Source organism: Dipodomys ordii, unplaced genomic scaffold (assembly GCF_000151885.1).
Source record: "Dipodomys ordii isolate 6190 unplaced genomic scaffold, Dord_2.0 Scaffold36, whole genome shotgun sequence".
Taxonomy (NCBI): domain Eukaryota; kingdom Metazoa; phylum Chordata; class Mammalia; order Rodentia; family Heteromyidae; genus Dipodomys; species Dipodomys ordii.
The window spans coordinates 1886679-1902982 of NW_012267252.1; the positions used below are offsets into that span (position 1 = coordinate 1886679).

General features: G+C 46.4%; 1 protein-coding gene across 1 annotated transcript in view; it reads left to right on the forward strand.

Annotated features, from left to right (window-relative positions):
• Positions 1 to 465: 465 nt before the first annotated feature.
• The window catches only part of Zfyve27 (zinc finger, FYVE domain containing 27), a 21043-nt gene continuing 5204 nt past the window's right edge, over positions 466 to 16304 (forward strand). The window contains exons 1-8 of the mRNA XM_013017848.1: positions 466 to 598; positions 2149 to 2349; positions 6043 to 6113; positions 7990 to 8176; positions 12034 to 12129; positions 13466 to 13578; positions 14223 to 14362; positions 14929 to 15000. Coding sequence (XP_012873302.1) covers positions 2150 to 2349; positions 6043 to 6113; positions 7990 to 8176; positions 12034 to 12129; positions 13466 to 13578; positions 14223 to 14362; positions 14929 to 15000 — 879 coding nt within the window. The 5' untranslated portion in view covers positions 466 to 598; position 2149. The remainder of the gene's footprint in view (positions 599 to 2148; positions 2350 to 6042; positions 6114 to 7989; positions 8177 to 12033; positions 12130 to 13465; positions 13579 to 14222; positions 14363 to 14928; positions 15001 to 16304) is intronic.

A 16304-nucleotide genomic window follows, 5' to 3' on the forward strand; every position in this document is an offset into this window, starting at 1 on the left:
TCCTTCCCTCCTCCCCTCCCTCCTCTTCTTCTCGTCCTTCCCTCCTCCCCTCCCTCCTCTTCTTTCCCTCCCTCCCTCCCTCCCTCCCTTCCTTCCTTCCTTCCTTCCTTCCTTCCTTCCTTCCTTCCTTCCTTCCTCAGGATGTAATCCCTAAATGCTGGGGTAATCACATCCCTGAGCCACCCAGCCGGGCTTGGGGTCCGGCGGGGCAGAGCGACGCAGGGTCTCGGGCCCGCGCAGGCGCTGTCGGCCGGCTGCGAGCGAACACAGCCCGTGCGGGCAGCAAGGCGCAGGGGCACCGCGCTGACAACCAAGAGCGCTCACCTAGGCCGGGCGGGCGGAGACTAACCCGGAGGGGAGGCGGGGCGAGGAGAACGCGATGACGTCAGGGCACGTCGCCGCCGAACGGCTGGCGTCCCGGAAGCGGCGGAGGCGGAGGCGAAGGGGGCTCTGGGACCTGCAGATTCCGGATAGCCCTGGGAGGCGGCGCCGCGTCGGGGCGGGGCGGGGCGGGCCCGGGGAGACGCTCTGGGGTGCAGGGGTCCTTCCGGTGCCCTCTGGCCGTCCCTGCCCCTCCTCTCTCCAAGCCAGTGTCCAGGTAGGTGGGGCCACCACGCCCCCGGCCCCGTGGAGGCCGATCTTGGGGGTAGCCTCTCTGGGCCTCCTTAGCCGTAGAGGCCTCTGCCGGTGCTGACCCGACCCTCTCGCTCTGGCATGTCCGGGTCCTTTCACCCTGGGTCGGGGTGCCCGGTGACCCTCTTTATCGCCTCCCTCCTTAGGTTCTTTGCCTAGGACTGGTTTACGTTGCCGTTTGCTCAGGTTTTGTTCACCTCCCCTTCCCCCCCCCCCTCCAGTAGCCACTTAGCGCTCAGAGAAGGACTTTGAAGTCAAGAAAAGAACTTAATAAAGGTTCCCAGGACTGCGTTAATAAAGGTGCTCTAAGGGAGGTGGGAATGAGACTTCCGGAAGGAAGGTGGTGGTGGCCCTCAGGGGCCCACGAAGTTGCTGGGCGCTGAAGGAACTGGAGTGGGTTAGAGGCTGAGCAGGGCAGGAGACAGTAGTAGTCCCGGAGAGATGTAGTTTCTTATTCAACAAGCAGTTACTACTAAGCACAAATGGTGTACAATAACAGTAATGAATGGAAACCCGCCAAAGTTAAAAGACCCGAAGAAAGCGAGGAGTTGTATTTTGGAGATATGATAAGGGTCATTAGGAAGAGTGCATAAAACTTCTGAAGCACTGGGAACTCCCAGTCCAGACTGGGGAGGTTGGCAGAGATTTCTCAGAGCAAGAGAGTGAGGTTTAAGGTGACACCTGAAGGAGGAGTAGGAATGAAAGATCTGGAGAGAAATTCTAGGACATCATTTCCTTTGAGATTGTTGGCTGCCTCCTTCCAGCAACTAAGTGTGCCTGCACATTATGACTTTAAAGTCTTGATGGAAACGAGCATTGATTAGATGGGAGCCTGAAAAACAGGATTTGTATGTGTTTGTGGATGCGTGCACGTGTGTGCATGCACACACACATGTAGGTGTGTACTAGAACTTGAACTCAGAGCCTGGGTGCTGTCCCTTAGCTTTTCCACTAAAGGCTGTTGCTCTATCACTTGAACCACAGCTCCACTTCTGGCTTTTGGGTGGTTAATTGGATATACAGTTTCAGGAACTTTCCTACTCCAGCTAGTTTTGTTCTTTTTTTTTTTTTTTTTTTTTTGGGTCCAGTCGTGGGGCCTGAACTCTGGGCCTGAGTGCTGTCCCTCAGCTCTTCAGCTCAAGGCTAACACTCTACCACTTGAGCCACAGCGCCACTTCCGACTTTTTTCTTTTTGTTTATGTGGTGCTGAGGAATGGAACCCAGGGCCTCAGGCATGCAAGGCAAGTGCTGTACCACTGAGCCACCTTCCCAGCCCCTCCAGCTAGTTTTGAACTGCAGACCTCAGATCTCAGCCTCCTGAATAACTAGGATTAGAGGTGTGTATTTGAATAATTCACTTTACCCTGTTGAACTGCAGCAGAACCCTGTGAAATGAATTTTCCAGACGTAGGAACCCTGTCCACCTCACTGTTAGTGCCACATGCAGTAATTCAAGGGGGAATGTGTGGGGGACTGGAAGTACAGTGCAAATATCAGGAATTATTATGGTTACAGGATGCAGACATCAGAGCGAGAGGGGAGTGGGCCAGAGGTGAGTCCCAGCGTGATGACTGAGGCTCTCCCAGAATCTCAACCTCCCCCTACCAAGACTGCAGCAGCATTTGATCTTTTCAACTTGGTCCTGTCCTACAAGAGGCTGGAGATCTACTTGGAACCTCTGAAGGATGCAGGTGATGGTGTTCGATATTTGCTCAGGTACAGTCTTTCTGGAGTACCCCTAGCCTGCTGGGCCTTCTAGCTCCCTGCTCCATAGTTGCTAGTCATCTAGGCAGTGGGTGTGCAGTCTGTTCTCACCCTAGCGATGGCCTGTTCTGGTGGGTCTCTTTGACATCTAGATTTATCCAGGTCTGCCCTGTGTCCCAGCAAGAGGCAAGAACTGGACACCACCTGGTCTTTGATCAAGATTCTTCTTTGTGACAAGATAACTTCCTGTCTCAGGACTGTTACGCTTGAATATTGGCTTTCTACAGCACATAACAGGCTTAATTTTTTCTCCTTCTTTTCCAACACTAGTATAATACTAAAGTTAGAATACAATTTTGAGCAAAAGTCAAATGCAAAATAATTATGAGGGCTGGGAAGGTGGCTCAGTGGAGGGTATTTGCTTCACATGCATTAGGCCCTGGGTTTGATTCCTTAGTACCACGTAAACAGAAAAAAAAGCCAGAAGTGGTGTTGTGGATCAAGTGGTAGAGCCACTAGCCTTGGGCTGGAGAGCTGAGCACAGCACTCAGGCCCAGAGTTCAAGCCCCATGACCAACAAAAATTATGAATGAGATGGTACTGTTTTCATTAGTCATTTGGGATTATGAATGGCAGTTTTTTTTTCTATTTTTCTGTAGCTTTCATCCTCCATAATTTTTTCATTCAGCCTGCTTTATTTCTTAAAAAAAATTAAAAGCCTTTGAAAATACAGATATATGGCATCCTACTCTCTAAATACATCATTTGGTGCCTCTGAATAATGAATGACCTTTTCTTTCATCATCAAATTGTGCCCAACAATTATTAATAAATAATTATTAATAAACAATTTCTTGATGTCTTTCTGTATAGTTAGTTCATAATCAGATTAGCTCAGTTTTCTCAAGATATCATGAATTGTTTTGATCAAATCAAGTTCTAATCTAGTGCCATGCACTCTGGGTTGTTTTGTCCTTTAAGTCTATTTCAGTCTAAACTAGTTTGTTTTTTTTTTTTTTTGGAGACTGAACTCTGGGCCTGGGCACTGTCCCTCAGCTCTTCAGCTCAAGGCTAGTGCTCTACCACTTGAGCCACAGGCCACTTCTGGCTTTTTTCTTTTTGCTTATGTGGTGCTGAGGAATCAAACCCAGGGCCTCAGGCATGCAAGGCAAGCACTCTACCACTGAGCCACCTTCCCAGCCCTAGTTTTGTTTCTTGATAGTGGCAGGCTGAAGACTGAGAGTTCTTACTTAGATTTGAGTAAGAAGTTAGATTTAAAGGCTGGGCTACAAGTTTAAGATGAAGTTTTTAGCCTGAGGTGGCTCAGGCCTTGTAATCTAGTTGCTCAACAAGCCAGCCCAGGCAGAAAAGTCCTAGTCACTTGATCTCCAATTAACTAGCTGGGGTCATGGCTTAAGCACTAGCTCTGAGCAAACAACTTGAGTGAATGAATGAGCAAGCTCTGGGTTCAAACTCTAGAAGAAAAATTAAAGGCTATTATTATTATTGGCAAAGGTTGATATGTGTTACACAATATTAAAGAGTATTGTCCTAAAGGGTAAGACAACCTAAACTTTGAGCTTATTTCGGAGGGCTTTAGGGGTCAATGAATTCCACGAAACTGCATGTAAGTCTTTGTGTTCATTCGTATTTTATTTATAGGAAAAAGCTTTTAGTTTTAATTGATCCAACCCTAAAATGCTTGAGAAGACTAGTAGGCAGAGTGACTGGAATTCAGTTAGCTCAAAGGCTATCGCTGAGTTTGGGTTCTTGCCTCAGACTGGAAATACTGGGCCTTTTTATTTTTTCCTCCCCTCTGGAGACAGGGTTGAGTTATGAAGCCTGGATTGCCTTTGAGTTTTGGGCCATTTATTATTAACTGATCAACACCCTGACTTTTTTCTTTTAGTCCTTTAATTTATGACAGTAACCCTAGAGATGAAGTAGTCAGTGTTTAGAGCCATGTTTCTTCTCTTGCCTTTGGGGCAAGGGGTAGGTAGGAGAAGGGACTCTTGTCTTATTTTATAATCCCAGCAGCACCAGCTAGCTAACAAACTTCCATTTTCCTCAGGGGATGGGAAGGGTTCCAGAGATGGGCTGTGCTCTCTGACACATACTTTGTCCTTTTGAGGCAAAGTACAGAAGTTAAATATATCATAGCCTTCTTTTCCTCTGCTGGTTGGTAGTGCCGGCAGCAGCCTCAGTCAAGTCAAGAGATTTCTATTTCATGGACTGAGAGATCAGGTGGTGGAGTGAGTCAGAACTGGGCTCTCCAAAGCCCCCTTCCTCCAGCCTGTGTTCTCGGATGCTGGCAGAAGGAGCACTGGTCCATGAAAGTGGCTGTCAGATTAGCTTGTGCTTTTGATTGTTCTTTTCTTAGTAAAGAGGATCTGACTTTGAAGAAGGACCTTAGCTAGTGCCTTGGCTATTAGATCTGAAGCCTGGCTGCAGTAAAAAAATTTAAGACTCTCTTCTATGATCAACTACTGTATTTATTTATTTATTGCCTGTCCTGGGGCTTGTGAACTCAGGGCTTGGGTACAGTCTCAGAGCTGCTTTTGCTCAAGGCTAGCACTCTACCACTTAAGCCACAGCGCCACTTGTAGCTTTTTCTACGTATGTGATACTGAGGAATCAAACCCAGGGCTTCATGCATGCTAGGCAAGCACTCTACCACATTCTCAGCCCTACTTTATTTTTTTGTGGGTCTCCCAGCACCAAATTGTGGGAGGACATGAGGTAGAGGGGAGGGGCCTTGGAAGGAAACGATGTTCAGAGGTAGTGTGATGTTTTTTCTCAACTAGGACTGCCTTTAGATCTAGATTTTAATTTGCTTTTACTCTGGTAGCAGTCACCAATTGTTCTGTGGCTCAGTTAGAGTGGTACTAGTGGAGTGTGTTGAACTTCAGGAGCAAGATAAAGAGAGGTTATTGGGTTGAAAGTCTCACATAAGCTAGTTAACCTCATTTAGTAATAGGAATTTCTCCAGTGAGAATACAAGAAAATGCATTTATATTCTGCATTGCTTGCCAGCAGTATGCCTGGTCTATTATTTGTTCTTTATTGGTTTCTGTGCTAAATGAATTATTGGGCAGTGTTGATATATTCTTACTGAATTGTGAAAAAGAATAAAGGAAAATATTGAAGAAAAGTATCTGTCAGCTTCCCTTGTCAAAGAGAAGAGACCCTTACAAAGACACTAATGAAGCAGTATTAAATGGGTTTCTTATTTTTTTTGTTTTTGTTTGTTTTGTTTTTTTGGGTCTGGTTGTGGGGCCTGAACTCTGGGTATGGGCACTGTCCTTCAGCTTTTCAGCTCAAGGCTACCACTCTACCACTTGAGCCACAGCACCACTTCCGGCTTTTTTTCTTTTTGCTTATGTGGTGCTGGGAAATCGAACCCAGGGCCTCGGGCATGCAAGGCAAGCGCTCTACCACTGAGCCACCTTCCTAGCCCCTAAATGGGTTTCTTAATAGGTGTTTTATAAATTCTTTCTTCTGGCAGAAAGTTTTGTCACCCCAGGGCTTATGTGACCGGTTGGCTCCTCTCCTAGTCATCTAGCTGAGAGACAGGCCCTCTTTTCATTTTCCTTTGGTCCTCTGTGCCCAGGCCTCCTTGTCTCCAGTATGGCTTTCCTATCTGTGCTGCCTGGGCTCCCCTCCCAGCTGGAGGAGTGGCTGTTGATCTGGATCTCTGTGTTGCAGGTGGCAGACACCTGTGTGCTCCTTGCTGACCTGCCTGGGCCTCAACATCTTGTTCCTCACTTTGAATGAAGGTAAGAATGGCTTCCAAGGGGTCAGTGTTTTGTGTTTTTTTTTTTGAGAATGAAGTGGAGGAACACTGAAATGTGGCAGTGTTTGAGGGGACCTTTCTCTGAGTGAGTTTCCCTCTGCTTGGTATCAGAACAGAGGCTCCAGAGGGATGATCCATGTTGTTTGACCTTGGACAAATTATTTAACGCACTGTTGAGACCTAAGTGTCCTTTTGTCTAAGGGGGATATCACTAGTGCTTTCCTCACAGGGTATTTATTTGTGAGGAATGAGCGTGCATACCACATTGCTTTATAGCGGCTGTTACTGTTACTGTTCTCCCTTTCTTGACTGATGGCTGATGACTGATGACTTTTTGTTTGCTTTTCTAACTGATTCGGGGGTCCTTGGGGCCATCCCGTGGGATAAGGGTCCTAGGAATTTGGGCTGAGGAGGGACTTCTTGCCATATGCATTCTTTTCTCTGGTTCTGCAAGTGAGTCTAGGGGGGGCCTGCTGGGCAGCCACCAGCAGTGAGGAGAGGCACAAAGCCTAGAAGAAGGTGTGGACAGGTGGGTAAACATATTGGCCCCGGATGGTGATCTCTCCTGGATCTACTGATAGTATTTTCTGTGACTCAACCCTTGCTTGGGTTGGAACCGCAGCTGGTTATAGAATTAGCCCTAGGAGAAATGAGGGAAGGGTCTGGGATAGAATGCTCTATGGGGCTAGTCTTTATGTTTTTTCTTACTTTGTGTTCTATTTTTGTGACTCCTTTGTTTCTGGTGGAGGTAGTGTTTTAATTGGTTAAAAGTAAACCCAGTTTGTGCAAGATTTCATCTTTTTTTTTGTGTGTGTGCTGGTTCTGGACTTTGAACTTGGGGCCTAGGCATTATCCCTTAGCTTCTTTTGCTCTACCACTTGAGCCAAGCTCCACTTCCAGCCTTTTGGTGATTAATTGGAGATAAGAGTCTCACAGAGTTGGTGGTTCATGCATATAATCCTAGCTACTCTGGAGGGTGATATCTGAGGATCATGTTTTAAAGCCAGCTGGGGCAGGAAAGTGTGTGAGAAAACTGGAAGTGGCTCTGTGGCTCAAGTGGTAGAGCACTAGCCTTGAGCTGAATAGCTCAGGGATTGTGCCAGGCCCAGAATTCAAGCCCACAACCGATTAAAAAAAAAGAGTCTTACACATTTTGCTGCCTGGGCTAGGTTCAAACCATGATCCTCAAATCTCAGCTTCCTGAGAAGCTAGGATTACAGGCATGAGCCACCGGAGCCTGGTTCATCTTTTTCTTAATCTCTTCATTGATCAAAATTTGCCAGCATGATAGGTTTCTTTGAAGATATTTCTGAAGTATGTCAGTTTTTGTGACAGAAATTTAACACACATTTGTTATAGCCCGCTGCTCTCTTAGCTTCCTGTTGGGATATGATGTGATATGGGAGACATTCCCTTTTTTAATTTCATCTCAGCCTTAGTATTTCTGAGGCCTGTGTCAGAAGGCACCCTAAGAGCCAAAGGAAAGGCTTCCAGTCTGCTTTAATGGTCAGGGTGCAGGCAGGAGTCATACTACATGCTGGCAGTATTTTTTTAATGTTTTAAAGGTGAAGCTGGAACTCCATCAGTGATCACATGGACAAAGTGCCAGCTCTTAACAGCTTCCATTAGCCAAAAGTGAACACACCCATAGTCTATGGTGTGGTGATAAAAATCTATGAGGAAAAACAAAACTGGTTTCAGGAGCCTGGTGGGTGGATGAAGTACTCTGTCTTCCCTGTAGGGTGATCAGGAAAGACCTCCTAGGGAGGGCCCTGGTGGAGGTGAGGGAGTGAGCATGTAGGTGGGCAGTTCCTGGGCCTTACTAAACTATATTACTTGCAGTGTTCTTAATTTCTTAGGTGCCTGGTACTCGGTGGGTGCCCTATTGATTTCTGTGCCTGCCTTGCTGGGCTACCTTCAGGAGGTTTGCCGGGCACAGCTGCCCGAATCTGAGCTGATGCGGAGGAAGTATCACAGTGTAAGACAAGAGGACCTGCAGAAAGTTCGTCTTTCTCGACCCGAGGCCGTGGCTGAGGTGAAGAGCTTGTGAGTATCAAAGAGAGGCCTGGGAGGTGGGGAGACTAGAAATGACAGCAGCTGCTGCATAGTGCATTTGCATGTGCCAGACTTCATATTGGGTAAACCACAGATGCTACTCCATTTAATCTTCTGAACAGTTCTGGGTGGTGGTTGCTATTATCCCCACTTACAGCTGGCAAGTGAGCTGGATGAGCCTCCAGGTTCAGCCAACTTCACAGCTTGCTCTTTCCCCTAGAAACACTAACATCTTCACTAAGCACTGTGCCTCCACATGTCACTACATGGGTTCAAATCGCAGCTCTTCCACTTACTTTGTAACATTGGGTAAGTTGCTTTGCTCCTCTGTGACTCAGGTCCCACGTCTGTCAACTAGGATGATAGGGCTTACTCAGAGGGTGAAGATTACTCCAGTGTTGGGTCTGCAGAATGTGTTTAGTATGTATTATGTTTAGATGTACTATGGATAAATTCCTAAACATGACAGAGCTGATACTTTGAGGAAGCAGCTGAAGGAAGCTGAACAAAATTAATTGTTCCAACTTAGGTGGCAGCTGGACTTTTCTGTGTAGGATTTTGATATACCACAAGAGTGGCACAAGTTAGAAATAAATGTATAGCTGGGCCTGCCCAGCAATGGGGCCAGGTATCTGTTGTTGTTGCTTCTTCCTTCCTTCCTTCCTTCCTTCCTTCCTTCCTTCCTTCCTTCCTTCCTTCCTTCCTTCCTTCCTTCCTTCCTTCCCCCCCTCTCTTTCTCTCTCTCTCTCTCTTTGGTCCGGTCGTGGAGCGTGAACTCTGGGCCTGGGCGCTGTCCCTCAGCTCTTCAGCTCAAGGCTAGCACGCTACCACTTGAGCCATAGCACCACTTCTGGCTTTTTTTTTCCTGCTTATGTGGTGCTGAGGAATTGAACCCAGGGTCTCATGCATGCAAGGCAAGCGCTCTACCACTGAGCCACCTTCTCAGCCCTCTTTCTTTCCTTCCTTCCTTCCTTTCTTCCTTCCTTCCTTCCTCCCTCCCTCCCTCCCTCCCTCCTCTCTCTCTTTCCTTCCTTCCTTCCTCCCCTCCCCCCTCCCCTCTCCCTCCTCTCTCTCCTTCCTTTCTTTCTTTCTTTCTTTCTTTCTTTCTTTCTTTCTTTCTTTCTTTCTTTCTTTCTTGCCTGGCACTGTCCCTAAGCAATTTTTGCTCAAGGCTAGCATTCTGCCACTTGAGCCATAGTGCCACTCTGGCCTTTTTTGTGATTTGAGATAAGAATCTCATGGGCTGGCTTTGAGCCATGATCTTCAGATCTTAGCCTCTTGAGTAGCTACGATTACAGTCATAGAACCACCACTGGCTCCAGTGTTTGTTTCTTTTTTACTGTGGAATAACTTTAAACCTAGAGAAGAGGTACATAAATGACACAAACAGGCCCCACAGGTCCTTTACTCAGCTGGGACTATTGCTAACGTTTACTGTAATGGTTCCTGAGATCTCACTGCATTCCCCCCTCACCTCCAAACTGTTTAAAAGTAAGTTGCAAAAATAGGGGCTGGGAAGGTGGCTCAGGGGTAGAGTGCTTGGGTTCTATTCCTAGCACCACAGAAGCAGAAAAAACTGGAAGTGGCGCTGTGGCTCAAGTGGTAGAGTGTTAGCCTTGAGCTGAAGAGCTGAGGGACAGTGCCCAGGCCCAGGGTTTAGCCCCTATGACCGGAGGGAGGGGAAAAGAAAGAAAGAAAGTTGTAGATATCATGTATGTTTATCCCAAATATTTCAACGTGTATTTGTAAGAATAGGACTTCCTCTTACATATCTGTAGCACTGTAACTAGAAAGGAAATTCAATACTGCAACATTACCATGAGTCATCTACTATATGAATCATAACCATAATTTGCCAGTTGTTTTAGTAAACTTCCTATCAGTTTCCCCTGATCCAGGATACAATCTAAGATCATATGTTATATTGAGTGTGTGTGTGTGTGTGTGTGTGTGTGTGTGTGTGTGTGTGATATATGTATGTACTGGTTCTGGGACTTAAATTCATGGCCTATACATTATTCCTGAGCTTTTTCACTCAAGGCTGGAGCTCTATCACTTGAGCCATAACTTCACTTCTGCCTATTTGGTGGTTAATTGGAGAGTCTCATAGACTTTCCTGCCCTGGCTGGCTTTGAACTTCAGTCCTTAGATCTCAGCATCCTGCGTAGCTAGGATTATAGGCGTGAGTTACACTGGTGCCCAGCCAGAAGGGAAATTTAATACAATATTAGCATGAGTCATCTACTATATGGATTATAAACATAATTTGCCAGTTCGGTTAGTAAACGTCTTCCTACCAATTTCCGTGACCCATCATATATTACATTATGTTGAGGGTTTTTGTTTTTTGTGTTTTTGTTTTTGTGGTGCTGGTTCTGGGACTTGAATTCAGGGCCTAGACATTGTCCCTGAGCTTTTTCACTCAAGGCTGGAGCTCCACCACTTGAACCACCACAGCTTCACTCCTGCCTATTTGGTGGTTAATTAGAGGTAAGAGTCTCACAGACTTTCCTGCCCTGGTGGCTTTGAACCTTGATCCTCAGATCTCAGTCTCCTGAGTAGCTAGGATTAAAGGTGTAAGCCACCAGCACCAGGCTTACATTGAAGTTTTTTTTTTTTTTTTTTTGTGCTGATGGGGATCAAATCCAAAGCTTTGCATGTGGGGCAAATATTCTATTATAGAGCTGCACAGACCTCACATTCCGCTTTTCTGCTTGTCTCCTGTAACTTAGAGCCTCAGTCTTTGTGCCTCTTGATTTTGAGTACTTAAATACTACCAGCTTTTTCTTTTATAGGAGCCCCCTCAGTTTGGATAAGTTGGCTCCTCTTGGTTAGACTCAGATTATGCATCTTCGACAGGACTTTGGCAAAGAATGTGGACTTTCATGTTGGTAGCCCATAATGTCAGGAAATGTTAACTGTGTCCATTTGTGTACAGCTTCCCACTGTGCATCATTCTCTCCTTTCATTGTTAGTAATCTGAAGGGAGATACTGTGAGGCTCATCAAACATACACCCACTGTTTTAAAACTACTCATGGTCTTTCCTTAATCACCTTATTACTGTGATGGTTGGAGAGATGATTTTCTGATTACCATTCTGTCTATATTAGTATGAGCTCATATTATCAGTATGAGCTCTTAGATTTTTATTTGATTCTGTGGGTTGTAATCTATTGCCTTCATTTGTTTTCATCTCAGATTGTTCTAGATTTGGCTAGTGGGACCACTTTAGAGTTGCTTTTTGTGTCTCCATCATTTCCCAGTGCTTCTGTTATGGTACAGTAGGATGTTTGCATTCATCTTTTACCTCCCCTGCTTCAGCTCTGAAGCAGACATTTTTCCAAGGGGCCTGGATAGATAGATAGGCTGGATCTGGGTGCCAGATGTGCTCATGCTTCTGGGGTTTATCTCTGTTAACAGAAACTTCCCAGGTGGTCGACCTTACATCTTAGGTGAGCAGACATTGATCTGCCATTTATCCTCCTGGTGCCATGTACCCACGGTGCTGTGTACCTGTGGGGTGGGTCTTCGTTTACTCACTTGACATATGAGGGAACTTCAGCAGTGGGACACTTAGGTAGCTTGGCTGACATCCATAGTTAGCAAGAACAGAAGCTCTGAACTGGTTCCCCCATAGGATAGGATTAAGAATGGGATGGAACAATACCTGGGGCAGTTTGGCAAGACCCTCTTACCCCCCACTCTTGAGATTCAGGCAGTGCATTCAAGGAGGTGGAATACCTATTTCTGCCTGTGGTCCCAGGCTCTGCCTCCACAGACTTTCATCCTGCCCAGTGAGTGGGCAGGGCAAAGCCTGCCCACTCATAGGAGCCCCTGTGTCTGCAGCTTGATCCAGCTGGAGGCCTTCTTGACTCGCCTGTGCTGCACCTGTGAAGCTGCCTACCGTGTGCTGCATTGGGAAAACCCTGTGGTATCGTCTCGGTGAGTGGCCCCTCCCCCTCCCCACCTCCACTTCCCTGTTGGAATTGGCAGCTTGAAGCCCTCCCCTGCCAAGCAATGGCAGCTATCTTGAAATGGTTTGAAAGGTAGGTCCCCTCCTACCTTGGGGGGGGGGGGGAGAGAGCGTCCTATGCTATGTGTATAGATCTGCAGGGGTACTGTTGAGCTCTAATTTGTTGCTATTGTTTAGATGCTTTGAAAAAAAGTGTAGCAAAAGTACTTTAATAATAGACAAATCACTCACCATGTAATCTACCACTTTGAATATAGCAGTTCATCTCATGTTCAGCTTTCTTCTATAGTTGGTCATAGGTATATACTTTATAGATACATAGCTTCATAGTGTTTTGAAACTTCCTTCCCTCATTTTCTCCCTTCCACTGGAATGAATATGTTTGAAGCTCTACATAGGAATAATAACTATAATTAATTTATTCAGTCTTCACTTTGTGTCAGATACTGTATCTTAATCTTCATAGTAATCCCATGAGGTAGATGCTGTTGTAATCCCCCTTTTATGGGTGAAGGAAGTTAAGTAATACTCAGAGTGCAGGACGTGTGCAAAGAGAAATAGCAGAGCTAGAATCGCATTCCAGGCTGTCTGTAGACGTCAGAGTCTAGTTCCTGAGTGTGATAACAGTTGATCCATTCATGTGCCCTAGCCTCAGACACCAACATAGTCTCACCAGTCAGTTGTCAGTTGTTAGAAACCAGTGACTTGTTGATACTTCGAAGTCCTTTCTCATCATGATTTTTATACTGGTTTGATGTGTAGTAAAAAAAAAAAGTTTGCATATAAAAAAGCAGTATAAAAAAGAAAGTTTAAAGCCGGGCACCTGTGGCTCACACCTATAATACTGGCTACTCAGGAGGCTGAGATCTGAGGATCACGGTTCAAAGCCAGCCCGGGCAGGAAACTCTGTGAGACTCTTATCTCCAATAAACCACTAGAAAACCAGAAATGGCGCTGTGGCTCAAGCAGTAGAGCACTCGGGACAGTGCCCAAGCCCAGGGTTCAAGCCCCATGACTGACAAAAAAAAAATTTAGCCAGGTGCTGGTGGTTCATGCCTGTAATCCTAGCTACTCAGGAGGCTGAGATATGAGGATCATGGTTCAAAGACAGCCTGGGCACGAAAGTCCATGAGTCTCTGATTAACCACCAGAAATCCAGAAGTGTCACTGTGGCTCAGCGCCCAAGCCCAGAGTTCAAGCCCCACAGCCAAAAAACAAATCTGTTTCTCACCTATATCCCTATGTGAGTGTGCTTAGTCTAAACCTGTTTCCTTCTGATTTTGTGAATTTCTTTTGATCTTCCAGGTTCTATGGGGCTCTTCTGGGCACAATTTGTATGCTGTATCTGCTGCCTCTCTGCTGGGTCCTTGCCCTTTTAAACAGTACACTGTTTCTGGGGAATGTGGAGTTCTTCCGAGGTAAGCCCTAGAGAGCCTGACATTTGGGGCACAGACTGGTCAGCAGCGGTTTAGGCCCTCTGCTTCATCTCTGTAGTTCTTTGCCTGTTACTGTCCTTTCCACAAGGGGGCAGCACCACACTGGGGTCCTCTGGAGGACCCTAGATCCCTGAGGATGACATCTCTCCAGGGAGGCTGCCATGTGCAGTCCTCTTTCTTTCTAAAGCAGATGAATCATTGCTTCCTGAGATTGGTGGCTTCTGGGAGATGGAGCAGTGTTTTCCCCAAATTCTGCCTGTCCCCTGGGTAGCAGCCACCTGGAGTTGCTGCTACATCTCTGTGTGATTACAGTCTGCTGTCTGGCTTCTAAAGTGCTGAGACAGTCTTGTTACTTGAATGACTGTGTTACATTTGTTTTCCACCCTCTGCTGGGGTAATAATCACAGAAGCTGCAACTTAGGGCACACCTACCACACTGATCTTTAGTGGTCTGGGTTAATGATGCCTGTGTTCCTCATGAGGCTTAGGTTGGGTGACTTGCCCAGTTAGGAAGGCAGCTCTTTCAGTAGCAGTGGGTGGGGCACTTGGTGGAAGTTGCCGCCCCCAGAGTACTACTTACTCTGTCTTGTATCTACCTCCTACCCTGTTCTCCTTGCTCTGGGTAGTGGTGTCTGAGTATAGGACATCTCTGCGGCGGCGGATGAACCCCAAGCAGCAACAACGAGTCTTTGAGAGCCCACTACTTCCAGATGTTGGGGGGAAAGGTATTCTTCTGGATAGCACGCCTGCCCCCACTCCCACAGAGGTGAGTACTCCTTGGTCATCCCAAGAGCTGCTGAGAGCACATGGGGGTCCTCCTTCTAGCAGCTTGCTTATATAGTACATAGTTCCAGGACTGGCCTCTGATGTGATTCCTGCTCCTTCCTGGGCCTGATCTCTGGTGTGCTTAATAATAAGCATAATAAAAATAACTGCCCTGCACTTTATTGAGTACCTACTGTGTCAGATTCTGTTCTAAGTGCCTTATAGATATTCCTGCAAGGAAGGTAAGTTGTGTCTGAGAGTAGCAGAAGAAAAGGCTGAGCCACAGAATGGATGCCTAAGGCATCCTTGCTAGTGAGTGGTGCCACTGGGTCTTAGTCCAGGCCCTGTGGTTCAGAGCTATGCTCTCAGCCACTGAGGACCAGCTGTGATCTTGTGCCCATCTTCCTGCCCTGAAGGGTTAGAGGTTGTTTTCTTTCCCATGACTCACTACTTTTTGAAATGGTGCCATTTCCTCTGGGGTAGGAACCTGAATGCTGGCTCAGGGAAGATGGCCCTCTACTGTACAGCCATCATCCTTCCTGTATGTGACTGAGACTCTCTTTCTAGGACCTCACACCAGGCAGTGTGGAGGAGGCTGAGGAGGCTGAACCAGATGAGGAGTTCAAAGATGCAATAGAGGTGTGTGGCCCTTCCCCAGCATGCTGTATGACCTGGGTGTTCCTGGAGCTGAGGGTTTTATTTTTCAATATTCACACGAGAAGCCAAAACTTATCTGAGCGAGAGCTTATAGGTTGAAATGGGGCTACTGACCCCTCGATCCCTGCTCTGTGGCCCATCTAGTCATCTGTTTTGGGTTCCTAGGGCAGGGGTGGCTTTTCAGGTGTTGTAGAAACTCCACCGGGGGCTTGTAATTTCTCTCTTTGGTGGCAGGTTGGAGGGCAGGTTGGAGGAGGGCTTCACTGTGCCTCTGCTACTCTGCGTTCTGCAGAGTGAATTCCTCACTGTTCTTTTCAGAGGTTGGAGAAAGTGCATTGCATGGTTAAGTTTGAGGTCAGGGGAAGTTCAACAGTTGTCTTGGTTTTAGGACAGTGGTTTGAACTAGTGTTTTGCATACGTGTCTTATTTGGCTTAAAAACTTTTAAAATTGTTTTTTTTGAGCTGGTGTTTAAAAATGATGAAATTTTATTTAGAACTCTAGGAGTAGCCTTGAGGCCACTGTCTCCTTTAGATAAATCCTGTATTACAGTTAATGGCCATTGCTATTTATTGTCATCTTTGCTTTTTTGTAGGGGAGGCAGTGCTGGCATTTGAACTTAGGGACTTGGCTTGTTTGGCAGGTGCCCTACTGCTTGAGCCATGCCCCCAGCTCTTTTTGATTTTGTTACTTTTTCAGATAGGATCCTATGCTTTTTTGTCATACGATCTTCCTACTTATGCTTCCCTTGTAACTGGCATTCTGCCTGCCTTTTTGCTAACTTTTTTTTTTGTCGGTTGTGGGGCTTGAACTCTTGGACTGGGCACTGTCTCTCAGCTTTTCAGCTCAAGGTGAGCACTCTACCACTTGTGCAAGCCGTGCCACTTCCGGTTTTCTGGTGGCTTATTGGAGATAAGAGTTTCATGGACTTTCCTGCCTGGGCTGGTTTTGAACTGGGCTTTGAACTGTGATCCTCAGATCTCAGCCTCCTTAGTAGCTAGATTATAGGTGTGAGCCACTGGTGCCTGGCTTTTTGCTAACTTTTTTGCCTAGGCTATCTTCAAACTGTGATCCTCCTGATCTCTACTTTCTGAATACCTGTGATTATAGATGTGAGCCATTTCACCTGTTCCTGACCAGATTATTGTTTTTCTTAGAATAGGAAATAATTTCTCTTTATGTCTCTCTCTCTCTCTTTTTTTTTTTTTTTTGCCAGTCATGGTGCCTGAACTCTGGGCCTGGGCACTGTCCCTCAGCTCTTCAGCTCAAGGCTAGTGCTCTACCACTT